At 46.7% G+C, this 27,624-nt stretch overlaps 1 protein-coding gene across 1 annotated transcript; it reads right to left on the minus strand.

Annotated features, from left to right (window-relative positions):
- Positions 1 to 1,883: 1,883 nt before the first annotated feature.
- On the minus strand, positions 1,884 to 25,953 carry LOC120028155 (suppressor of tumorigenicity 14 protein). Its single transcript, XM_038973357.1, has 15 exons — positions 25,827 to 25,953; positions 25,316 to 25,396; positions 24,938 to 25,157; positions 23,318 to 23,458; positions 22,435 to 22,534; positions 22,133 to 22,242; positions 21,454 to 21,587; positions 9,433 to 9,537; positions 9,181 to 9,291; positions 5,170 to 5,283; positions 4,914 to 5,033; positions 4,070 to 4,253; positions 2,565 to 2,836; positions 2,204 to 2,340; positions 1,884 to 2,051 (listed from the first exon to the last, which is right to left on the minus strand). The coding sequence occupies exons 1-15, from the start codon at positions 25,951 to 25,953 to the stop codon at positions 1,884 to 1,886; spliced, it is 2,124 nt and encodes a 707-aa protein (XP_038829285.1).
- Between the last annotated feature and the right edge of the window lie 1,671 nt (positions 25,954 to 27,624).

Consider the following 27,624-nt stretch of genomic DNA (forward strand, 5'->3'; position numbering starts at 1 on the left):
TTCTCTCAACCAGCTTCATGAGGTAGTTACCTGGAATGCATTCCAATTACCAGGTGTTCCTTGTTAAAAGTTCATTTGTGGAATTTCTTTCGTTCTTAATGCGTTTGAGCCAATCAGTTGTGTTGTGACAAGGTAGGGGTGGTATACAGAAGATCTGGTAAAAGACCAAGTCCATTTAATGGCAAGAGCAGCTCAAGTAAGCAAAGAGAAAAACCACAGTCCATCATTACTTTAAGACGCGAAGGTCAGTCAATACAGAACATTTCAGGAACTTCGACATTTTCTTCAAGTGAAGTCGCAAAAACCATCAAGCGCTATGATGAAACTGGCTCTCATGAGGACCGCCACAGGAAAATAAAACTCAGAGTTACCTCTGCTGCAGAGGATAAGTTCATTAGAGTTACAAGCCTCAGATTGCAGTCCAAATAAATGCTTCACAGAGTTCAAGTAACAGACACATCTCAACATCAACTGTTCAGAGGAGACTGCGTGAATCAGGACTTCATGGTCGAATTGCAGCAAAGAAACCAGTACTAAAGGACACCAATAAGAAGAAAAGACTTGCTTGTGTCAAGAAACATGAACAATGAACATTAGACCGGTGATAATCTGTCCTTTGGTCTGATGAGTCCAAATGTGAGATTTTTGGTTCTTTGTGAGACACAGAGTAGGTGAATGGATGATCTCCGCAGGTGTGGTTTCCACCGTGAAGCATGGAGGAGGCATTCTGCAGCAATACACCATCCCATCTGGTTTGCGCTTAGTGGGACTATCATTTGTTTTTCAACAGGACAATGACCCAACACACCTCCAGACTGTGTAAGGACTACTTGACCAAGTAAGAGAGTGATGGAGTGCTGCATCACATGACCTGGCCTCCACAATCACCCAACCTCAACCCAATTGAGATGGTTTGGGATGAGCTGGACCGCAGAGGGAAGGAAAAGCAGCCAACAAGTGCTCAGCATATTTGTGAACTCCTTCAAGACTGTTGAAAAAGCATTCCTCATGAAGCTGGTTGAGAGAATACCAAGAGTGTGTCATCAAGGCAAAGGGTGGCTACTTTAAAGAATCTAAAATCTAAAATATATTTTGATTTGTTTAACACTTTTTTGGTTACTACATGATTCCATATGTTATTTCTTGGTTTTGATGTCTTTACTATTATTCTACAATGTAGAAAATAGTACAAACAAAGCAAAATCCTTGAATGAGTAGGTGTGTCCAAACTTTTGACTGGTACTGTACATATTCATACAATGATACAGTACATATGTTCACAAATACAGTCATGCACACACAATGTAAATAGACATAATAACACACTCGCTACAGCACATTGTACTACGACATAGAGAACTCATTCCACTTCAATTGCTGTGTGCAGTGTGGACATGAGATAGACCAGGCACATCATCATCTCCAAGTGGTCACTTCACAGAGAACAATTACACCACTGGGATGATCAGGAGTGGGGACAGGGACAAGTGGAGAGAGGGGAACAGTCAGGACAGACAGACCACTGGGATGATCAGGAGTGGGGACAGGGACAAGTTGAGAGAGGGGAACAGTCAGGACAGACAGACCACTGGGATGATCAGGGACAAGTGGGGAGAGAGGAACAGTCAGGAGGACAACGAAAACCATGAGGAGACAAAGAGAGGTGCTTGGCCATAAATGAAGAGGGGGTGGGTATGATGGGGTGGGGGGTAACAGTTGATAATGATGTCAGTGACATGGGGCCTGGTATAAATCATAAAGCAGGGGCTGCGTGGTGATGTCTCTTTACCCCCGTTACAGTCACATGGTGCCAGCCACTGAGTCTGTTCACATGCTGATGTCATCCAGACGTCTGTCTGTCTGTCTGTCAGTCTGCCAGTCTGTCAGACCTGTCCTTTAGTCTGCAGGTGGATCCAGTCTGTGAACTTGGTGACCTGTGTGTAGACTCCAGGGCGGTTCTGCCGAGCGCACCCCTCCCCCCAGCTCACGATCCCCGCCAGGAACCACCGCCGACCCCTCTCTAGACACACCAGAGGACCCCCTGAGTCACCCTAAACACACACACACACACACGTTTAAACACAGACAGACACGTAAACAGGAAAACACACAGGAAAACATACACACAGATAAAACTCAACAAAGACAATGTAGAGGCACTTTAACACACACACACCACACACACTCAGAAACCCCTCCTCACCTGACAGGCGTCCACTCCTCCCTGCAGGTTGCCAGCACACAGCATCCTGGGAGTAACAGCGTCCTCATATAGCTTGTTACAGTTGTTCCTGTTGATGATCTTCACTGTGGCTTCCTGCAGCAGAGATGCCAACTCACCTGGAACAAACACAGGAACTCAGTAACACTTTGTTTTATATAGCTAGTTCTGTTAGAGTTAGTATTTACCTGGTATTTACAAAAGAATTATGTGCAAGCACCTGGAACTCAACAGAACATTCTTTATAGAATGTTGTATGAACGGTAACTAGCTACATGTTGGACACATTGTCTGTTTTCTGCCAGGTATCCAACATCAGCCGTTATCCCTGGGCAGCTCTTACCATCCTCCATCAGGACCCCCCAGCCCGTGACGTGGCAGCTGGTCCCGGTGGTGAAGGCGTGGGAAGCGGCGGGGACACAGACGGGCTGTACCAAGTCATTGAAGTAGACAGGGGTGCTGAGCTCCAGCAGGGCGATGTCATAGTCAGAGGTGAACTGGTCGTACTGGGAGTGGAGGATGATACGACGGATCTGTCTGGTGGCTGCAGCGTTGCTGGCCGTGTTCATCACACGCACGCCCATGTAGGCACGCCACGACCGCGCATCAGAGTACCTACACACACAGCCATGCAGGGACACACATGGAAGTACACAGGCACACTAATCATTATTACAGTAATGATGATGATGATGATGATGACTATGATGATGTTGATGAGGACTATGATGATGATGATGATAATGAAAAGGACTATGATGATGAGGACTATGATGATGATGATGATGATGATAAGGACTATGATGAGGAGGAGGAGGACTATGATGCTGATGATGATGAGGAGGACTATGATGATGATGATGATAATGAAAAGGACTATGATGATGATGATAAGGACTATGATGATGATGATGAGGAGGAGGACAATGATGATGATGAGGACTATGAGATGATGTTGATGAGGACTAGGATGATGATGATGATAATGAAAAGGACTATGATGACGGGGAATATGATGATGATGATGATGATGATGATAAGGACTATGATGAGGAGGAGGAGGAGGACTATGATGATGATGAGGAGGACAATGATGATGATGATGATGATGAGGACTATGATGATGATGATAAGGACTATGATGATGATGATAAGGACTATGATGATGACGATAAGGACTTTGCTGATGATGATGATAATGAAAAGGACTATGATGATGATTAAAAGGACTATGATGATGATGATAAGGACTATGATGATGATGATGATGATGATGATGATGAAAAGGACTATGATGATTAAAATGACTATGACGATGATGATAAGGACTATGCTGATGATGATGATAATGAAAAGGACTATGATAATGATGATAAGGACTATGATGATGATGATGATAATGAAAAGGACTATGATGATGATGAGAAGGACTATGATGATGATGATGATAATGAAAAGGACTATGATGATGATGAGAAGGACTATGATGATGATGATGATGATGATAATGAAAAGGACTATGATGATGATGATAAGGACTATGATGATGATGAGGAGAACAATGATGATGATGAGGACTATGATGATGATGATGATAATGAAAAGGACTATGATGATGATGAGAAGGACTATGATGATGATGATGATAATGAAAAGGATTATGATGAAGATGATAAGGACTATGATGATGATGATGATGATGATAAAGACAATGATGAGGACTATTATGATGATGATAAGAACAATGATGATGATGATGATGATGAGGAGTACTATGATGATGATGATCATCATCACGAAGAAACGAATGAACACAACAATGCTGACTACAATAACAAAGCATCTCACTTGATGGTGTCAGAGTCCTGGAAGCAGTGTGCAGCAGAGACGAGCCAGCGGCTGGTTACCAGGGTCGCTCCACACACATGCCCATAACGCTCCATCTGTAGACTGACCTGCCACGGCCACGCCCCCGTCCCCGCATCAGACCCGCCCACTATCTTAGCACGCTTCCTGGGCCGGGTGCCACAACCTGGGGGAAAGTAACTGGTGTAAAAATGTGTTATAACTGGTGTATGTAGGTTCATACGTATGTTATAACTAGTATATGTAGGTTCATACATGTGTTATAACTGGTGTATGTAGGTTCATACATGTGTTATAACTGGTGTATGTAGGTTCATACATGTGTTATAACTGGTGTATGTAGGTTCGTACGTGTATTATAACTGGTATATGTAGGTTCATACGTGTGTTATAACTGGTATATGTAATTTCATACGTGTGTTATAAGTGGTATATGTAGGTTCATACGTGTGTTATAACTGGTATATGTAGGTTCATACATGTGTTATAACTGGTATATGTAGGTTCATACATGTGTTATAACTGGTATATGTAGGTTCATACATGTGTTATAACTGGTATATGTAGGTTCATACATGTGTTATAACTGTTATATATAGGTTCATATGTGTATTATAACTGGTATTTGTAGGTTCATATGTGTGTTATAACTGGTGTATGTATGTTAATACGTGTATTATAACTGGTATATGTAGGTTCATACATGTGTTATAACTGGTATATGTAGGATCATACGTATGTTATAGCTGGTGTATGTAGGTTCATACATGTGTTATAACTGGTATTGTAGGTTCATACGTGTGTTATAAGTGGTAATGAGTCTCACCGCAGCGCGTCTCGTCTGATCCATCAGAACAGTCTTTGACGCCGTCACACTCTGGGTTGATCTTATTCACACACTTCCCATTGGCACACTTATAGGAGGATGGAGAGCAGCCCTTATGGACTGGACACACAGAAAGAGAGGGAGGGAGGGAAAAACAGAAAAAGAGAGAGGGATTGAGGATTGGATGAATATAAACAAAGAAAGATGCAGACGGATAGAAGGACGGACGGACCAATTGACAGACGGACTGACTCACATGCTTTAGTGCAGTTGATCTCATCACTGCGGTCCTTGCAGTCTATGACACCATCACAGACTGAGGACTTGGAGACACACACCTTGTTGTGGCACATGTGGTAGCATTGACCTGCTGGGGGGACAACAAATCAAAACAAATGTTATTTGTCACATGCCCCGAATTCAACAGGTGTAGACCTTACCGTGAAATGCTTACTTACAAGCCCTTAACCAACAATGCAGTTCAAGAAATAGAGATAAGAAAATATTTGCTAAATAAACTAAAGCAAAAAAAGAACTAAAAATTAACACAATAAAATAACAATAACGAGGCTATATACAGGGGGTACCGGTTAGTCAATGTGCAGGGGTACAGGTTAATCGAGGTAATTTGTACATGTAGGTAGGGGTAAAGTGACTATGCATAGATAATAAACAGCGACTAGCAGCAGTGTAAAAACAGGGGGAGGGGGGTCAACGTAAATAGTCCGAGTGGCCAGTTGATTAATTATTCAGCAGTCTTATGGATTGTGGGTAGAAACTGTTAAGGAACCTTTTGGACCTAGAGTTGGTGCTCCGGTACCACTTGCCGTGCGGTAGTAGAGAGGACAGTCTATGACTTGGGTGACTGGAGTCTCTGACAATTATTTGGGCCTTCCTCTGACACCGCCTGGTATAGAGGTCCTGGATGGCAGGAAGCTTGGCCCCAGTGATGTACTGGACCGTACGCACTACCCTCTGTAGCGCCTTATGGTCAGATGCCGAGCAGTTGCCATACCAGGCGGGGATGCAACCTGTCAGGATGCTCTTGATGGTGCAGCTGTAGAACTTTTTGAGGATCTGGGGACCCATGCCAAATCTTTTCAGTCTCCTGAGGGGGAAAAGGTGTTGTCGTGCCCTATTCACGACTGTCTTGGTGTGTTTGTGTTGGTGATGTGGACACCAAGGAACTTGACACCAAGGAACTGCTCCACTACAACCCTGTCGATGTGAATGGGGGAGTGTTTGGCCCTCCTTTTCCTGTAGTCCACGATCAGCTCCTTTGTCTTGCTCACGTTGAGGGAGAGGTCTCTGACCTCCTCCCTATAGGCTGTCTCATCGTTGTCGGTGATCAGGTCTACCAAATCAAATCAAATCAAATGTATTTATAAAGCCCTTACATCAGCTGATGTTACAAAGTGCTGTACCGAAACCCAGCCGAAAACATCAAACAGCAAGCAATGCAGGTGTAGAAGCACGGTGGCTAGGAAAAACTCCCTAGAAAGGCCAGAACCTAGGAAGAAACCTAGAGAGGAACCAGGCTATGAGGTGTGGCCAGTCCTGTTCTGGCTGTGCTTGGTGGAGATTATAACAGAACATGACCAAGATGTTCAAATGTTCATAGATGACCAGCAGGGTCAAATAATAATAATCACAGTGGTTGTAGAGGGTGCAACAGGTCAGCACCTCAGGAGTAAATGTCAGTTGGCTTTTCATAGCCGATCATTCAGAGTATCTCTACCGCTCCTGCTGTCTCTAGAGAGTTGAAAACAGCAGGTCTGGGACAGGTAGCACGTCCGGTGAACAGGTCAGGATTCCATAGCCGCAGGCAGAACAGTTGAAACTGGAGCAGCAGCACGACCAGGTGGACTGGGGACAGCAAGGAGTCATCAGGCCAGGTAGTCCTGGGGCATGGTCCTAGGGCTCAGGTCCTCCGAGAGAGAGAAAGAACGAAAGAAAGAAAGAGAGAAAAAGAGAGAACAACACCATTGTGTAGTCAGCAATCTAATGATGGTGTTGGAGTTGTGCTTGGCCACGCAGGCGTGGGTGAACAGGGAGTACAGCAGGGGAATAAGCACACACCGTGTTGAGGATCAGCCTGGCAGATGTGTTGTTGGGCTGCACGTCAGGAATTCCAGGATCCAGTTGCAGAGGGAGGTGTTTAGTCCCAGTGTCCTTAGCTTAGTGATGAGCTTTGTGGGCACTATGGTGTTGAACGCTGAGCTGTGGTCAATGAACAGCATTCTCACATAGGTGTTCCTTTTGTCCAGATGGGAAAGGGCAGTGTGGAGTACAATTGAGATTGTGTCATCTGTAGATCTGTATGGGCGGTGTGCAAATTGGAGTGGGTCTAGGGTGTCCGGGATGATGGTGTTGATGTGAATCATGACCAGCCTTTCAAAGCACTTCATGGCTACCGACGTGAGTGCTACAGGCGGTAGTCATTTAGGCAGGTTGCCCTCGCTTTCTTGGGCACAGGGACTATGGTGATCTGCTTGAAACATGTAGGTATTACAGATTCGGCCAGGGAAAGGTTGAAAATGTCAGTGAAGACACTTTCCAGTTGGTTCATGCATGATCTGAGTACACATCCTGGTAATCTGTCTGGCCCTGCGGCCTTGTGAATGTTGACCTGGTTTAAGGTCTTGCTCACATCGGGGAAGGAGAGCGTGATCACACAGTCGTCCGGAACAGCTGGTGCTCTGATGCATACTTCAGTGTTGCTTGCCTCAAAGCGCACATAAAAGGCATTTAGCTTGTCTAGTAGGCTTGCTTCCCTGGGCAGCCCGCAGCTGGGTTTCCCATTGTAGTCTGTAATAGTTTGCAAGCCGTGCCACATCCGACAAGCGCCAGAGCCGGTGTAGTATGATTCAATCTTAGCCCTGTATTGACGGGGCTGACATCGTCGATGCACTTATTGATGACGTTGGTGACTGAGGTGATATACTCCTCAATGCAATTGGATGAATCCCGGAACATATTCCAGTCTGTGCTAGCAAAACAGTCCTGTAGCATAGCATCCTTATCATCTGACCACTTCCATATTGAGCGAGTCACTGGTACTTCCTGCTTTAGTTTTTGCTTGTAAGCAGGAATCAGGAGGATATAATTATGGTCAGATTTGCCAAATGGAAGTTGAGGGAGAGCTTTGTATGCATCTCTGTGTGTGGAGTAAAGGTGGTATAGAGTTTTTTTCCTCTGGTTGCACATGTGACATGCTGGTAGAAATGAGGTAAAACGGATTTAAGTTTGCCTGCATTAAAGTCCCCGGACACTAGGAGCACCGCTTCTGGATGAGAATTATCTTGTTTGCTTATGGCCTTATACAGCTCGTTCAGTTCAGTCTTAGTGTCAGCATCGGTTTGTGGTGGTAAACAGACGGCTACGAAAAATATAGATGAAAACACTCTTGGTAGATAATGTGGTCTACAGCTTATCATAAGGTACTCTACCTCAGGCGAGCAATACCTTGAGACTTCTTTAATGTTAGACATCGTGCACCAGCTGTTATTGACAAATATACACACACCCTCACCCCTCGTCTTACCAGACGTAGCTGTTCTATCCTGCCGAAGCACGGAAAACCCAGCCAGCTCTATATGATCTGTGTCGTCGTTCAGCCACGACGCAGTGAAACAGAAGATATTCACGTTTTTAATGTCCCGTTGTTAGGATAATCACAATGGAGATCATCCAGTTTATTCACCAGTGGCCAATAGAACAGATGGTAGAGGTGGGTTACCCACTCGTCAACGAATTCTCACAAGGCACCCCGATCTCTGCCCCCTGTATTTCCGTCTTTTCTTTGAGGTGAGTAATCGCTGTTCTGATGTCCAGAAGCTAATTTTGGTCATACGATACGGTAGCAGCAACATTATGTACAAAATAAGTTACAAACAATGCAAAAAAACAAACAAAATAATTGGTTGGGAGCCCGTAAAACGGCAGTCATCCCCCCCGGCGGCATTATTACTACAGAGTAAACACCTGACCTGGGGCGCGCGCGCGCGCGCGCGCGCACACACACACACACACACACACACACACACACACACACACGCACACGCACACGCACACGCACACACACACACACAGAAATGGGGAGAGGGGCCGTCCTTACCACAGACCAGTCCTCTATGCAGCTGGCATAATGAAAACAAGTAACACATGGTCTCACACAACCTTATGATGAACAAACAATGCATTGATGTTTATAAGTAGTTTATAATTAAGATAAAGTATGTGGTCCAGGCGTGTGTATGGTACTCACCACAGTCGGCCTCTTCGCTGCTATCTCCACATTTACTCTGGCTGTTACACTGGCTGCTGTGAGGCCGGCACTGACCGTTCCCACAATACACCTCACCTGGACGACAGGTCGCTACACATAACACAACATACTGGTCTTGTTTTGAAGAAATACAGTACTTATTGCACAGGCAGATCACTTATGGTGATCTTCGGCATCCTTACTGAATGCATGTACAGTATGTGAGGAGTTAGAGTGTTGAGGGTAACATACAGCATTTAGCCTCATCCCGTCCGTCTGAACAGTCTCTGACTCCATCACACACCTTCCTGAGAGGAACACACCTCCCATCCCCACAGCGGAACTGACGAGGACACGCTGGAGAGAGAGAGCGGGGGTTGAGAAAGGGAGACTACAGTATCTCTGTATGGGTGAGAACCTGGAATCTACAGGTTTGTCTCAGTGTGTATGGTAGAGGTGTGAGGTAGAGGTGTGTGGTAGAGTTGAGTATTTCAGTTGTATAGCTCTGTATAGGCTAGTGTAAAGGACGTCACACTGCTTGCTCAGCGAGTACCACTTCCTCCTGATTCCACCGAGGCTTGAACCTAGGACCTCTGCCTTGCTAGCACACATGACAGCCCTCTTGAAGCCTCTTACCAGTCGGCGCCAGTGAAAGTTAACAATTTGGCTGCGCAAGTGGCGACACTTCAGTCTGAGGAGTAAGTTTCACATCCCAATGAACTACACTTGCTGTCTTACTAGTGTGTGGTAGAAGTGTGAGGTAGAGGTGTGTGGTAGAGTTGAGTGGTAAAGGTGTCTGTGGCAGAGGTGTTTGATACAGCTGTGTGATAGAGGTGTGTGATAGAGGTGTGTGATAGAGGTGTGTGTGGTAGAGGGTTCTGATAGAGATGTGTGATACAGGTGTGTGTGGTAGAGGTGTGTGATACAGGTGTGAGGTAGAGGTATGTGATACAGTTGTGTGGTAGAGGTGTGTGATACAGGTGGGTGATACGGGTGTGTGTGGTAGAGGAGTGTGATACAGGTGTGTGGTAGAGATGTGTGATACAAGTGTGTGGTAGAGGTGTGTGTGATAGAGGTGTGTGATAGAGGTGTGTGAAACAGGTGTGTGATACAGGTGTGTGTGGTAGAGGAGTGTGATACAGGTGTGTGGTAGAGATGTGTGATACAGGTGTGTGGTAGAGGTGTGTGTGATAGAGGTGTGTGATAGAGGTGTGTGAAACAGGTGTGTGATACAGGTGTGTGTGGTAGAGGAGTGTGATACAGGTGTGTGATAGAGCTGTGTGATGCAGGTGTGTGTGGTAGAGGTGTGTGATACAGGTGTCTGGTAGAGGAGTGTGATACAGGTGTGTGTGGTAGAGGTGTGTGATTCAGGTGTGTGTGGTAGAGGAGTGTGATACAGGTGTGTGATAGAGGTGTGTGATAGAGGTGTCTGGTAGAGATGTGTGATACAGGTGTGCGATACAGGTGTGTGTGATAGAGGTGTGTGATTCAGGTGTGTGTGGTAGAGGAGTGTGATACAGGTGTGTGATAGAGGTGTGTGATACAGGTGTCTGGTAGAGGTGTGTGATACAGGTGTGTGTGATAGAGGTGTGTGATACAGGTGTCTGGTAGAGGTGTGTGATACAGGTGTGTGTGATAGAGGTGTGTGATACAGGTGTCTGGTAGAGGTGTGTGATACAGGTGTCTGGTAGAGGTGTGTGATACAGGTGTGTGTGATAGAGGTGTGTGATACAGGTGTGTGATAGAGGTGTGTGATACATGTGTGTGTGATAGAGGTGTGTGATACAGGTGTCTGGTAGAGGAGTGTGATACAGGTGTGTGTGATAGAGGTGTGTGATACAGGTGTCTGGTAGAGGAGTGTGATACAGGTGTGTCTGGTAGAGGTGTGTGATACAGGTGTCTGGTAGAGGTGTGTGATACAGGTGTCTGGTAGAGGTGTGTGATACAGGTGTCTGGTAGAGGTGTGTGATACAGGTGTGTGTGATAGAGGTGTGTGATACAGGTGTCTGGTAGAGGTGTGTGATACAGGTGTGTGTGTGTGATAGAGGTGTGTGATTCAGGTGTGTGTGTGTGATAGAGGAGTGTGATTCAGGTGTGTGTGGTAGAGGAGTGTGATACAGGTGTGTGATAGAGGAGTGTGATACAGGTGTGTGATAGAGGTGTGTGATACAGGTGTGTGTGATAGAGATGTGTGATTCAGGTGTGTGTGTGTGATAGAGGAGTGTGATTCAGGTGTGTGTGATAGAGGTGTGTGATACAGGTGTCTGGTAGAGGTGTGTGATACAGGTGTCTGGTAGAGGTGGGTGATACAGGTGTCTGGTAGAGGTGTGTGATACAGGTGTCTGGTAGAGGAGTGTGATACAGGTGTGTGATAGAGGTGTGTGATACAGGTGTCTGGTAGAGGTGTGTGATACAGGCGTCTGGTAGAGGTGTGTGATACAGGTGTCTGGTAGAGGAGTGTGATACAGGTGTCTGGTAGAGGAGTGTGATTCAGGTGTGTGTGATAGAGGAGTGTGATACAGGTGTGTGATAGAGGTGTGTGATACAGGTGTCTGGTAGAGGTGTGTGATACAGGTGTGTGATAGAGGTGTGTGATACAGGTGTCTGGTAGAGGTGTGTGATACAGGTGTGTGTGATAGAGGTGTGTGATACAGGTGTCTGGTAGAAGTGTGTGATACAGGTGTCTGGTAGAGGTGTGTGATACAGGTGTGTGTGATAGAGGTGTGTGATACAGGTGTGTGATAGAGGTGTGTGATACAGGTGTGTGTGATAGAGGTGTGTGATACAGGTGTCTGGTAGAGGAGTGTGATACAGGTGTGTGTGATAGAGGTGTGTGATACAGGTGTCTGGTAGAGGAGTGTGATACAGGTGTGTCTGGTAGAGGTGTGTGATACAGGTGTCTGGTAGAGGTGTGTGATACAGGTGTCTGGTAGAGGTGTGTGATACAGGTGTGTGTGATAGAGGTGTGTGATACAGGTGTCTGGTAGAGGTGTGTGATACAGGTGTGTGTGTGTGATAGAGGTGTGTGATTCAGGTGTGTGTGTGTGATAGAGGAGTGTGATTCAGGTGTGTGTGGTAGAGGAGTGTGATACAGGTGTGTGATAGAGGAGTGTGATACAGGTGTGTGATAGAGGTGTGTGATACAGGTGTGTGTGATAGAGATGTGTGATTCAGGTGTGTGTGTGTGATAGAGGAGTGTGATTCAGGTGTGTGTGATAGAGGTGTGTGATACAGGTGTCTGGTAGAGGTGTGTGATACAGGTGTCTGGTAGAGGTGGGTGATACAGGTGTCTGGTAGAGGTGTGTGATACAGGTGTCTGGTAGAGGAGTGTGATACAGGTGTGTGATAGAGGTGTGTGATACAGGTGTCTGGTAGAGGTGTGTGATACAGGCGTCTGGTAGAGGTGTGTGATACAGGTGTCTGGTAGAGGAGTGTGATACAGGTGTCTGGTAGAGGAGTGTGATTCAGGTGTGTGTGGTAGAGGAGTGTGATACAGGTGTGTGGTAGAGGTGTGTGATACAGGTGTGTGATAGAGGTGTGTGATACAGGTGTCTGGTAGAGGTGTGTGATACAGGTGTCTGGTAGAGGTGTGTGATACAGGTGTGTGTGTGTGATAGAGGAGTGTGATACAGGTGTGTGTGTGTGATAGAGGTGTGTGATTCAGGTGTGTGTGTGTGTGATAGAGGAGTGTGATTCAGGTGTGTGTGGTAGAGGAGTGTGATACAGGTGTGTGATAGAGGTGTGTGATACAGGTGTCTGGCAGAGGTGTGTGATACAGGTGTGTGTGGTAGAGGAGTGTGATACAGGTGTGTGATAGAGGTGTGTGATACAAGTGTCTGGCAGAGGTGTGTGATACAGGTGTGTGATAGAGGTGTGTGATACAGGTGTCTGGCAGAGGTGTGTGATACAGGTGTGTGTGGTAGAGGAGTGTGATACAGGTGTCTGTGGTAGATGTGATTGATATAGGTGTGTGTGATAGAGGTGTGTGATACAGGTGTGAGGTAGAGGTATGTGATAGAGGTCTGTGATAGAGGTCTGTGATAGAGATGTGTGATACAGGTGTGTGGTAGAGATGTGTGATACAGGTGTGAGTGATATAGGTGTGTGGTAGAGGTGGGTGGTAGAGATGTGTGATACAGGTGTGAGTGATACAGATTTGAGTCATACAGGTGTGAGGTAGAGGTGGGTGGTAGAGGTGTGTGTGATAGAGGTGTGTGATAGAGGTGTGTGAAACAGGTGTGTGATACAGGTGTGTGTGGTAGAGGAGTGTGATACAGGTGTGTGATAGAGCTGTGTGATTCAGGTGTGTGTGGTAGAGGTGTGTGATACAGGTGTCTGGTAGAGGAGTGTGATACAGGTGTGTGTGGTAGAGGTGTGTGATTCAGGTGTGTGTGGTAGAGGAGTGTGATACAGGTGTGTGATAGAGGTGTGTGATACAGGTGTCTGGTAGAGATGTGTGATACAGGTGTGCGATACAGGTGTGTGTGATAGAGGTGTGTGATTCAGGTGTGTGTGGTAGAGGAGTGTGATACAGGTGTGTGATAGAGGTGTGTGATACAGGTGTCTGGTAGAGGTGTGTGATACAGGTGTGTGATAGAGGTGTGTGATACAGGTGTCTGGTAGAGGTGTGTGATACAGGTGTGTGTGATAGAGGTGTGTGATACAGGTGTCTGGTAGAGGTGTGTGATACAGGTGTGTGTGATAGAGGTGTGTGATACAGGTGTGTGATAGAGGTGTGTGATACAGGTGTGTGTGATAGAGGTGTGTGATACAGGTGTCTGGTAGAGGAGTGTGATACAGGTGTGTGTGATAGAGGTGTGTGATACAGGTGTCTGGTAGAGGAGTGTGATACAGGTGTGTCTGGTAGAGGTGTGTTATACAGGTGTCTGGTAGAGGTGTGTGATACAGGTGTCTGGTAGAGGTGTGTGATACAGGTGTCTGGTAGAGGTGTGTGATACAGGTGTCTGGTAGAGGTGTGTGATACAGGTGTGTGTGATAGAGGTGTGTGATACAGGTGTCTGGTAGAGGTGTGTGATACAGGTGTGTGTATGTGATAGAGGTGTGTGATTCAGGTGTGTGTGTGTGATAGAGGAGTGTGATTCAGGTGTGTGTGGTAGAGGAGTGTGATACAGGTGTGTGATAGAGGAGTGTGATACAGGTGTGTGATAGAGGTGTGTGATACAGGTGTGTGTGATAGAGATGTGTGAATCAGGTGTGTGTGTGTGATAGAGGAGTGTGATTCAGGTGTGTGTGATAGAGGTGTGTGATACAGGTGTCTGGTAGAGGTGTGTGATACAGGTGTCTGGTAGAGGTGTGTGATACAGGTGTCTGGTAGAGGTGTGTGATACAGGTGTCTGTTAGAGGAGTGTGATACAGGTGTGTGATAGAGGTGTGTGATACAGGTGTCTGGTAGAGGTGTGTGATACAGGCGTCTGGTAGAGGTGTGTGATACAGGTGTCTGGTAGAGGAGTGTGATACAGGTGTCTGGTAGAGGAGTGTGATTCAGGTGTGTGTGGTAGAGGAGTGTGATACAGGTGTGTGGTAGAGGTGTGTGATACAGGTGTGTGATAGAGGTGTGTGATACAGGTGTCTGGTAGAGGTGTGTGATACAGGTGTCTGGTAGAGGTGTGTGATACAGGTGTCTGGTAGAGGTGTGTGATACAGGTGTGTGTGTGTGATAGAGGAGTGTGATACAGGTGTGTGTGTGTGATAGAGGTGTGTGATTCAGGTGTGTGTGTGTGATAGAGGAGTGTGATTCAGGTGTGTGTGGTAGAGGAGTGTGATACAGGTGTGTGATAGAGGTGTGTGATACAGGTGTCTGGCAGAGGTGTGTGATACAGGTGTATGTGGTAGAGGAGTGTGATACAGGTGTGTGATAGAGGTGTGTGATACAAGTGTCTGGCAGAGGTGTGTGATACAGGTGTGTGTGGTAGAGGAGTGTGATACAGGTGTCTGTGGTAGATGTGATTGATATAGGTGTGTGTGATAGAGGTGTGTGATACAGGTGTGAGGTAGACGTCTGTGATAGAGGTCTGTGGTAGAGGTGTGTGGTAGAGATGTGTGATACAGGTGTGAGTGATATAGGTGTGTGGTAGAGGTGGGTGGTAGAGATGTGTGATACAGGTGTGAGTGATACAGCTTTGAGTCATACAGGTGTGAGGTAGAGGTGGGTGGTAGAGGTGTGTGTGATAGAGGTGTGTGATAGAGGTGTGTGAAACAGGTGTGTGATACAGGTGTGTGTGGTAGAGGAGTGTGATACAGGTGTGTGATAGAGCTGTGTGATTCAGGTGTGTGTGGTAGAGGTGTGTGATACAGGTGTCTGGTAGAGGAGTGTGATACAGGTGTGTGTGGTAGAGGTGTGTGATTCAGGTGTGTGTGGTAGAGGAGTGTGATACAGGTGTGTGATACAGGTGTGTGATACAGGTGTCTGGTAGAGATGTGTGATACAGGTGTGCGATACAGGTGTGTGTGATAGAGGTGTGTGATTCAGGTGTGTGTGGTAGAGGAGTGTGATACAGGTGTGTGATAGAGGTGTGTGATACAGGTGTCTGGTAGAGGTGTGTGATACAGGTGTGTGATAGAGGTGTGTGATACAGGTGTCTGGTAGAGGTGTGTGATACAGGTGTGTGTGATAGAGGTGTGTGATACAGGTGTCTGGTAGAGGTGTGTGATACAGGTGTCTGGTAGAGGTGTGTGATACAGGTGTGTGTGATAGAGGTGTGTGATACAGGTGTGTGATAGAGGTGTGTGATACAGGTGTGTGTGATAGAGGTGTGTGATACAGGTGTCTGGTAGAGGAGTGTGATACAGGTGTGTGTGATAGAGGTGTGTGATACAGGTGTCTGGTAGAGGAGTGTGATACAGGTGTGTCTGGTAGAGGTGTGTGATACAGGTGTCTGGTAGAGGTGTGTGATACAGGTGTCTGGTAGAGGTGTGTGATACAGGTGTCTGGTAGAGGTGTGTGATACAGGTGTGTGTGATAGAGGTGTGTGATACAGGTGTCTGGTAGAGGTGTGTGATACAGGTGTGTGTCTGTGATAGAGGTGTGTGATTCAGGTGTGTGTGTGTGATAGAGGAGTGTGATTCAGGTGTGTGTGGTAGAGGAGTGTGATACAGGTGTGTGATAGAGGAGTGTGATACAGGTGTGTGATAGAGGTGTGTGATACAGCTGTGTGTGATAGAGGTGTGTGATTCAGGTGTGTGTGTGTGATAGAGGAGTGTGATTCAGGTGTGTGTGATAGAGGTGTGTGATACAGGTGTCTGGTAGAGGTGTGTGATACAGGTGTCTGGTAGAGGTGGGTGATACAGGTGTCTGGTAGAGGTGTGTGATACAGGTGTCTGTTAGAGGAGTGTGATACAGGTGTGTGATAGAGGTGTGTGATACAGGTGTCTGGTAGAGGTGTGTGATACAGGTGTCTGGTAGAGGTGTGTGATACAGGTGTCTGGTAGAGGAGTGTGATACAGGTGTCTGGTAGAGGAGTGTGATTCAGGTGTGTGTGGTAGAGGAGTGTGATACAGGTGTGTGGTAGAGGTGTGTGATACAGGTGTGTGATAGAGGTGTGTGATACAGGTGTCTGGTAGAGGTGTGTGATACAGGTGTCTGGTAGAGGTGTGTGATACAGGTGTCTGGTAGAGGTGTGTGATACAGGTGTGTGTGTGTGATAGAGGAGTGTGATACAGGTGTGTGTGTGTGATAGAGGTGTGTGATTCAGGTGTGTGTGTGTGATAGAGGAGTGTGATTCAGGTGTGTGTGGTAGAGGAGTGTGATACAGGTGTGTGATAGAGGTGTGTGATTCAGGTGTCTGGCAGAGGTGTGTGATACAGGTGTATGTGGTAGAGGAGTGTGATACAGGTGTGTGATAGAGGTGTGTGATACAAGTGTCTGGCAGAGGTGTGTGATACAGGTGTGTGGTAGAGGTGTGTGATACAGGTGTGTGATAGAGGTGTGTGATACAGGTGTCTGGTAGAGGTGTGTGATACAGGTGTCTGGTAGAGGTGTGTGATACAGGTGTGTGTGTGTGATAGAGGAGTGTGATACAGGTGTGTGTGTGTGATAGAGGTGTGTGATTCAGGTGTGTGTGTGTGTGTGTGATAGAGGAGTGTGATTCAGGTGTGTGTGGTAGAGGAGTGTGATACAGGTGTGTGATAGAGGTGTGTGATACAGGTGTCTGGCAGAGGTGTGTGATACAGGTGTGTGTGGTAGAGGAGTGTGATACAGGTGTGTGATAGAGGTGTGTGATACAAGTGTCTGGCAGAGGTGTGTGATACAGGTGTGTGATAGAGGTGTGTGATACAGGTGTCTGGTAGAGGAGTGTGATTCAGGTGTGTGTGGTAGAGGAGTGTGATACAGGTGTGTGATAGAGGTGTGTGATACAGGTGTCTGGTAGAGGTGTGTGATACAGGTGTGTGATAGAGGTGTGTGATACAGGTGTCTGGTAGAGGTGTGTGATACAGGTGTGTGTGATAGAGGTGTGTGATACAGGTGTCTGGTAGAGGTGTGTGATACAGGTGTCTGGTAGAGGTGTGTGATACAGGTGTGTGTGATAGAGGTGTGTGATACAGGTGTGTGATAGAGGTGTGTGATACAGGTGTGTGATAGAGGTGTGTGATACAGGTGTCTGGTAGAGGAGTGTGATACAGGTGTGTCTGGTAGAGGTGTGTGATACAGGTGTCTGTAGAGGTGTGTGATACAGGGTCTGGTAGAGGTGTGTGATACAGGTGTGTGGAGAGGTGTGTGATACAGGTGTGTTCTGTGTAGAGGTGTGTGATGTGTGTGGTTAAGAGGAGTGTGATACGGTGTTATTAGAGCTGTGTGATTCAGGTGTAGTGTGTGGTAGAGGAGTGTGATACAGGTGTCTGTGGTAGATGTGATTGATATAGGTGTGTGTGATAGAGGTGTGTGATACAGGTGTGAGGTAGAGGTCTGTGATAGAGGTCTGTGGTAGAGGTCTGTGATAGAGATGTGTGATACAGGTGTGTGGTAGAGATGTGTGATACAGGTGTGAGTGATATAGGTGTGTGGTAGAGGTGTGTGGTAGAGATGTGTGATACAGGTGTGAGTGATACAGATTTGAGTCATACAGGTGTGAGGTAGAGGTGGGTGGTAGAGGTGTGTGTGATAGAGGTGTGTGATAGAGGTGTGTGAAACAGGTGTGTGATACAGGTGTGTGTGGTAGAGGAGTGTGATACAGGTGTGTGATAGAGCTGTGTGATTCAGGTGTGTGTGGTAGAGGTGTGTGATACAGGTGTCTGGTAGAGGAGTGTGATACAGGTGTGTGTGGTAGAGGTGTGTGATTCAGGTGTGTGTGGTAGAGGAGTGTGATACAGGTGTGTGATACAGGTGTGTGATACAGGTGTCTGGTAGAGATGTGTGATACAGGTGTGCGATACAGGTGTGTGTGATAGAGGTGTGTGATTCAGGTGTGTGTGGTAGAGGAGTGTGATACAGGTGTGTGATAGAGGTGTGTGATACAGGTGTCTGGTAGAGGTGTGTGATACAGGTGTGTGATAGAGGTGTGTGATACAGGTGTCTGGTAGAGGTGTGTGATACAGGTGTGTGTGATAGAGGTGTGTGATACAGGTGTCTGGTAGAGGTGTGTGATACAGGTGTCTGGTAGAGGTGTGTGATACAGGTGTGTGTGATAGAGGTGTGTGATACAGGTGTGTGATAGAGGTGTGTGATACAGGTGTGTGTGATAGAGGTGTGTGATACAGGTGTCTGGTAGAGGAGTGTGATACAGGTGTGTGTGATAGAGGTGTGTGATACAGGTGTCTGGTAGAGGAGTGTGATACAGGTGTGTCTGGTAGAGGTGTGTGATACAGGTGTCTGGTAGAGGTGTGTGATACAGGTGTCTGGTAGAGGTGTGTGATACAGGTGTCTGGTAGAGGTGTGTGATACAGGTGTGTGTGATAGAGGTGTGTGATACAGGTGTCTGGTAGAGGTGTGTGATACAGGTGTGTGTGTGTGATAGAGGTGTGTGATTCAGGTGTGTGTGTGTGATAGAGGAGTGTGATTCAGGTGTGTGTGGTAGAGGAGTGTGATACAGGTGTGTGATAGAGGAGTGTGATACAGGTGTGTGATAGAGGTGTGTGATACAGCTGTGTGTGATAGAGATGTGTGATTCAGGTGTGTGTGTGTGATAGAGGAGTGTGATTCAGGTGTGTGTGATAGAGGTGTGTGATACAGGTGTCTGGTAGAGGTGTGTGATACAGGTGTCTGGTAGAGGTGTGTGATACAGGTGTCTGGTAGAGGTGTGTGATACAGGTGTCTGTTAGAGGAGTGTGATACAGGTGTCTGGTAGAGGTGTGTGATACAGGTGTCTGGTAGAGGTGTGTGATACAGGTGTCTGGTAGAGGTGTGTGATACAGGTGTCTGGTAGAGGAGTGTGATACAGGTGTCTGGTAGAGGAGTGTGATTCAGGTGTGTGTGGTAGAGGAGTGTGATACAGGTGTGTGGTAGAGGTGTGTGATACAGGTGTGTGATAGAGGTGTGTGATACAGGTGTCTGGTAGAGGTGTGTGATACAGGTGTCTGGTAGAGGTGTGTGATACAGGTGTCTGGTAGAGGTGTGTGATACAGGTGTGTGTGTGTGATAGAGGAGTGTGATACAGGTGTGTGTGTGTGATAGAGGTGTGTGATTCAGGTGTGTGTGTGTGATAGAGGAGTGTGATTCAGGTGTGTGTGGTAGAGGAGTGTGATACAGGTGTGTGATAGAGGTGTGTGATACAGGTGTCTGGCAGAGGTGTGTGATACAGGTGTGTGTGGTAGAGGAGTGTGATACAAGTGTCTGGCAGAGGTGTGTGATACAGGTGTGTGATAGAGGTGTGTGATACAGGTGTCTGGCAGAGGTGTGTGATACAGGTGTGTGTGGTAGAGGAGTGTGATACAGGTGTCTGTGGTAGATGTGATTGATATAGGTGTGTGTGATAGAGGTGTGTGATACAGGTGTGAGGTAGAGGTCTGTGATACAGGTCTGTGATAGAGGTCTGTGATAGAGATGTGTGATACAGGTGTGTGGTAGAGATGTGTGATACAGGTGTGAGTGATATAGGTGTGTGGTAGAGGTGGGTGGTAGAGATGTGTGATACAGGTGTGAGTGATACAGATTTGAGCCATACAGGTGTGAGGTAGAGGTGGGTGGTAGAGGTGTGTGTGATACAGGTGTGAGTGATATAGGTGTGTGGTAGAGGTGGGTTGGTAGAGATGTGTGATACAGGTGTGAGTGATACAGATTTGAGTCATACAGGTGTGAGGTAGAGGTGTGTGGTAGAGATGTGTGATACAGGTGTGAGTGATATAGGTGTGAGGTAGAGGTGGGTGGTAAAGATGTGTGATACAGGTGTGAGGTAGAGGTGGGTGGTAGAGATGTGTGATACAGGTGTGAGTGATATAGGTGTGAGGTAGAGGTGGGTGGTAAAGATGTGTGATACAGGTGTGAGTGATATAGGTGTGAGGTAGAAGTGTGTGGTAGAGGTGTGTGATACAGGTGTGAGGTAGAGGTGTGACGTAGAGGTGTGTGAGACAGGTGTGTGTGATACTGGTGTGTGGTAGAGATGTGTGATACAGGTGTGTGGTAGAGATGTGTGATACAGGTGTGTGGTAGAGATGTGTGATACAGGTGTGTGGTAGAGATGTGTGATACAGGTGTGCGGTAGAGATGTGTGATACAGGTGTGAGGTAGAGGTGTGAGGTAGAGGTGTGTGAGACAGGTGTGTGTGATACTGGTGTGTGGTAGAGATGTGTTATACAGGTGTGTGGTAGAGATGTGTGATACAGGTGTGAGGTAGAGGTTTGAGGTAGAGGTGTATGATACAGGTGTGTGATACAGGTGTGTGGTTGAGGTGTGTGATACAGGTGTGTGGTAGAGATGTGGGATACAGGTGTGAGGTAGAGGTGTGTAGTAGAGGTGTGTGAGACAGGTGTGTGTGATACTGGTGTGTGGTAGAGATGTGTGATACTGGTGTGAGGTAGAGGTGTGTGGTAGAGGTGTGAGGTAGAGGTGTGAGGTAGAGGTGTGTGCGACAGGTGTGTGGTAGAGATGTGTGATACAGGTGTGAGGTAGAGGTGTGATGTAGAGGTGTATTATACAGGTGTGTGATACAGGTGTGTGGTTGAGGTGTGTGATACAGGTGTGTGGTAGAGATGTGGGATACAGGTGTGAGGTAGAGGTGTGTGAGACAGGTGTGTGGTAGAGGTGTGTGGTAGAGGTGTGAGGTAGAGGTGTGTGAGACAGGTGTGAGGTAGAGGTGTGTAGTAGAGGTGTGTGAGACATACTGCTCTCAGGGGAGAAGGCTCTGTAGAGAAGATAGAAGCCCTTGTGAGTGACAGATTCATCAGAGTGGAAGTGTAGAGAGACAGGAGAGGAGTAGGTCTTCTTTCTGCTGCTGTCAGTCATAGGGTTACACAGCCTGAGACAACACACGCCACAGTTAATATGACACACACACACACACACACACACACACACACACACACACACACACACACACACACACACACACACACACACACACACACACACACACACACACACACACACACACACACACACACACACACACACACACACACACATCAAATCAAATTGTATCTGTCACATGCGCCGAATACAACAGGTGTAGTAGACCTTACAGTGAAACGCTTACTTACAAGCCCTTAACCAACAATGCAGTTTTAAGAAAAATACCTACAAAAATAAGAAATAAAAGTAACAAATAATTAAAGAGCAGCAGTAAAATAACAGTAGCGAGGCTATATACAGGGTGTACCGGTACAGAGTCAATGTGCGGGGGCACCGGTTAGTCGAGGTAGAGGTAATATGTACATGTAGGTAGAGTTATTAAAGTCACTAAATACATACACAACAATTCATGTAACATGCACACACCACATAGACAGTATTCACATTCACTGTGCAGTATGTCACCAGTACTGCTACCACGGCAACACTTACTTGACCCCTCCAATGTCCAGCCAGTCTTTCTCACAGCCGTCCGAAGACGAAGAGTCCTGGATGTTCAACGTCACAATCGTCATGGAGATCAGGTATCCAGGCAACGGCGCCTGAAAGAGACACAACGGAGAGAAGCAGTGGTTCAGACGCAGGAATGTGGAGAGACCTACTGTCACACACACACACACACACACACACACACACACACACACACACACACACACACACACACACACACACACACACACACACACACACACACTGTGGGTGTTATATCTAAGTCTCCTGGGGTGTGAGCTCACCCGTATGGTCCAGCTGCAGTCGATGTTTGGGGGATAGTGGGCAGGGTAGTACGGAGAGGACAGAGAGCCATTCCAGGAGGACAGAGAGCCTCCACAACCTACAGGGGGCAACGGTGACACAGACCACACATCAACAGGAGTCTATAGGACAGCTGTAATAGACAAGTTATTACATAAGACATGTAATAAGACCTAATGTAAAACACAGACGGTATCTTGGTGACTTGTCTTAGCTCCCAGAGCCAAGGCTTTAGCTCATTGGACTAACATGGTTTTTATTCTAGAATGTCTGTTACAAAGGTGTAATAAAGAACGAAAGAAAGTCGAACACTCTAAATATGCACCCAATCATTTAATTTACAACCAACATTTGGCAAGCAGTGCCTTCACCAGGGTTGTAGTGTGTGGTAATAGAACATATTTGTTATAACTAAACCAAGATGGACCACAGCCTGTCATTTCAAACAGGAACAAATGAGTCATAGTGTGCAGAGCCAAACAGGAGCTAGCGAGATCCTATTGGCGCGTTCTAGCATATACTTGCACATTTCCGTTAGGTAACGTCTACTCTGTGAAGTACACGTGTGCAATAACTGAATTCGCCCTTGCTTCTTTCTAAAGAACTACATTTTTAGAAAACCTTTTCTGCGAAACTTAGTCCACTCTGTTCATAACAGATTCTAGTTTTGGGAACAGAAAACTGTATTGAGATCAAATGTTTCATCGCTATCAAAATTTGCAGAATGTCGGCCAAAATCCATCTCGTTCCATCTTCTCCCACTGCCGGCACTTGGCTTCCTCTCACTAGAGGAAATGCCAAGCGGATGCTTCATATTTATACATCCGGTGAAATATCTGTCTGTGGTAATAGTGTGTCTTTCCTGCTTTGGGGATGGCCTGGAAGTAGGCCTTGAAGATGGCTCCATCTCTCTGTCTGCTGAAGGAGAAGGTGACCAGCATCACGTTACCAGACGACGTCAGCTTCATTACAGGAGATGAGCCAGACACTGGGAGACCACACCACCTGGAATAGACAGATAGAAATGTCACAATACATACAGGTGTGTGATACAGGTGATATCACAATACATTTATATCACAATACATACGCACACATACGCACACATACGCACACATACGCACACACACACACACACACACACACACACACACACACACACACACACACACACACACACACACACACACACACACACACACACACACACACACACACACACACACACACACACAATAATATTGTGCACATACACTAAATACACAAGAGTATGTGGACACCCCTTCAGTTTAGTGGATTTGGCTATTTCAGCCACACCTGTTGCTGACAGGTTTGTAAAATCGAGCACACAGCCATGCAATCTCGATAGATAAACATTGGCAATAGAATGGCCTCACTGAAGAGCTCGCTGACTTTCAACGTGGCACCCTCATAGGATGCCACCTTTCCAACAAGTCAGTTCGTCAAATTTCTGCCCTGCTAGTGCTGCCCCAGGCAACTGTAAGTGCTGTTATTGTGAAGTGGAAACGTCTAGGAGCAACAATTTGCTCAGCCGCGAAGTGGTAGGCCACACAAGCTCACAGAACAGGACCTCCGAGTGCTTAAGTGCGTAAAAATTGTCTGTCCTCGATTGCAACAGTCACTACCAAGTTCCAAACTGCCTCTGGAAGCAACGTCAGCACAAGAACTGTTCGTCGGGAGCTTCATGAAATGGGTTTCCGTGGCAGAGCAGCCGCACACAAGCCTAAGATCACCATGCGCAATGCCAAGCGTCGGCTGGAGTGATGTAAAGCTTGCTGCCATTTTACTCTGGAGCAGTGGAAATGCGTTCTCTGTAGTGATGAATCACACTTCATCATCTGGCAGTCTGACCAACGAATCTGGGTTTGGCAGATGCCAGGAGAACGCTACCTGCCCGAATGCATTGTGCCAACTGTAAAGTTTGGTGGAGGAGGAATAATGGTCTGGGGCTGTTTTTCATGGTTCGGGCTAGGCCCCTTAGTTCCAGTGAAGGGAAATCATAATGCTACAGCATACAATGACATTCTAGACGATTCTGTGTTTCCAACTCTGTGGCAACAGTTTGGGAAAAGGCCCTTTACCTTTTCAGCATGACAATGTCCCCGTGCACAAAGCGAGGTCCATACAGGAATGGTTTGTCGAGATCGGTGTGGAAGAACTTGACTGGCCTGCACAGAGCCCTGACCTCAATCCCATCGAACACCGTCGGGATGAATTGGAATGCTGACTGCGAGCATAATCACCCAACATCAGTGTCCGACCTCACTAATGCTCTTGTGGCTGAACGGAAGCAAGTCCCTGCAGCAATGTCCCAACATCTAATGGAAATGCATCCCAGAAGAATGGAGGTTGTTATAGCAGCAAAGGGGGGACCAACTCCATGTTAATGCCCATGATTTTGAAATGAGATGTTGGACGAGCAGGTGTCACATACTTTTGTTCATGTATTGTAATATGTCCTACCTGGCAATGATCTTGTTCTGTAGTGGCAACAGGAAGTCGTAGGCAGACAGTTTGTGGGAGGAGCAGCTTCCGGGTGTGGCTCCGTGCAGGGTGAGGACGACCAGACGCACCACATGACCCGACGGGACACGAAGGCGCCACTGGTAGTATGGCTTCTTGGGACTCACCAAGCTCAGGGTACGGTTGTTACCGTACTTCGCATAGAGGTCAAAGGACATTGCTAGGGAGAGGGAAAGATTGGTGGAAGTGTGGGGTTACTGTCATCAAGGTTGTGGGTTCATACTTTATAGGTCATACCTGGAAGTGTCCTTGGGTGAAGAGTCTTTGGCGTGACCATATCTGTATGTTTATGTTCTAAGAAAGACAATGATTCCTCACCTTGGAATCCCAGCTGCCACTTGCCGCTCTGTAGAGAGTTCTGCAGGGAGTTGGGGTTCTTGATTTTATCTGCCTTGTCGTCTGAATCATAGTCATAGTCTAAACCTGTACACAAATACATACAATATGGTAGATACAAAATTGAGTTTTAAATGGCATGAGAAGCAAGAATACACACTAAACGAAAGGATTCTGGGAGCTGTAGTCACAGAGAGACAGAGCGTGAGCGAGAGAGAGAGAGAGGCAGAGGGAGAGAAAGAGAGAGAGAGAGAGAAAGAAAGAGAGAGAAAGAGAGAGAGAGAGAGAGAGAGAGAGAGAGGGATACAGAAAGAGAGAGAGAGGGATACAGAGAGAGAGAAGGAGAGCGAGAGAGAGAAGGAAAGAGAGAGAAAGAGAGAGAGAGAGAGAGAGAGAGAGAGAGAGGGAGAGAGGGAGAGAGAGAGGGATACAGAAAGAGAGAGAGAGGGATACAGAGAGAGAGAAGGAGAGCGAGAGAGAGAAGTTACAGTACCCAGCAGGTTGAGTGATTCGTCGTCTCTCTCCATGTAATAGCGCTCCTCGCTCTGGCTGTACAGCAGCTTACTGGTGCCAGGGAGACGGCGCTGTACGCGCTTTGTACTCCACCGCTGGATCTCCATGGCAACGCCCCCAGGGCCCGAGAACTTACTCCAGTAGAACACGTTCAGTCCATCTGCTCCTTCACTGTCAACACGCACGCACGCACGCACGCACACACACACACACACACACACACACACACACACACACACACACACACACACACACACACACACACACACACACACACACACACACACACACACACACACACACAAACAGCGTTACAAAGGGACTACATTACTAACAGTGATTATCTGGTTTCCTGTGTAAGCTCACATCCATGGCTCACCTGAAGGCAGTAATTCCTGAGCGTAGGTAGTAGGCGCTCCAGGGAGAGGACTCATACAGCTCTGAGAACTGATCACAACATTGTTATAATGCCATCCCAACGTTGATGAAAACACCCATTGGAAAACATATAATGGGATAAACTTTTAACTGAGGAAATGTTCCACTGAATGTGATGTCACAGAGTGACATCACAGCACCAAGACTGAGGTCACAACTGTGTGTGTGCATATGTAAGTGTTTTTGAGTGTGTCTGTGTATATGTGACACCAGCGCACCTGGCGGAACCTGCAACCTGAGAACAAAAGCCCTTCTCTTTATTGTGTGTGTGTGTGTGTGTGTGTGTGTGTGTGTGTGTGTGTGTGTGTGTGTGTGTGTGTGTGTGTGTGTGTGTGTGTGTGTGTGTGTGTGTGTGTGTGCCCATGTGGATGTCTGTGTGCATGTGTTTGTGTGAATGTGTGCATGTGTGTCTGTGTGTGTCTGTCTGTGCCCATCTGTGTGTGTCACTGGTTTTGTGCAGCACAGAGCTCCATTGTCTCCATACATCCCAGTCAGCCATGTAGAGGTAATGTATATCCTTGGTGGTATGGGTCTGTGGCCCCGGGTTTAATCAACAGAGACCTAATATGGTAACAGAGACCAGTATAGCCAAATTACAGCAATTACTGCAGACCTATTAGGACTTTCAACCCTATCAATTAACTCTACCATATATATTAACCTTTCTCTGTCTAAAGAGTGTCTCCATCTCTTCTCTTGTCTTTCAATGCTTTTCACTCTCTCCTTACACTATCTCTGTCTAAAGAGTGTCTCCATCTCTTCTCTTGTCTTTCAATGCTTTTCACTCTCTCCTTACACTATCTCTGTGAATCCTGATCCCTTCCTTTCAATCAGTCTCCGCAGTTTCCCTCTCTCTTTGTCTCCATCGCTGCCCCTAAATCCATCTCCTTCCTCACCCTGTCTCAACCTGATCTCTCTCGATCTCTCTCCTCACCCCTTCCCTCAAATCCTCCCTTCCTCTTCCTCTCTCTTCATCTCTTACTCTGTCACCCCTCCCCTCCTTCACCTCCCTCCTCCAAACCCCTTCCCCTCCCCATCTCTCAGTCTGGCTGTGTGGGGCTCCCGTCTCTCTCAATTCAATTTCAATTTCAGGGGCTTTATTGGCATGGGAAACATATGTTTACATTGTAATGTCTATACTGCATACAGTTTTGTAACGATGTGAAAATAGTTAAAGTACAAAAGGGAAAATAAATAAACATAAATATGGGTTGAATTTACAGTGGTGTTCGTTCTTCACTGGTTGCCCTTTTTTTGTGGCAACAGGTCACAAATCTTGCTGCTGTGATTGCATACTGTGGTATTTCACCCAATAGATATGGGAGTTTATCAAAATTGCA

The sequence above is a fragment of the Salvelinus namaycush genome, chromosome 33, assembly GCF_016432855.1.
Source record: "Salvelinus namaycush isolate Seneca chromosome 33, SaNama_1.0, whole genome shotgun sequence".
Lineage (NCBI taxonomy): Eukaryota > Metazoa > Chordata > Actinopteri > Salmoniformes > Salmonidae > Salvelinus > Salvelinus namaycush.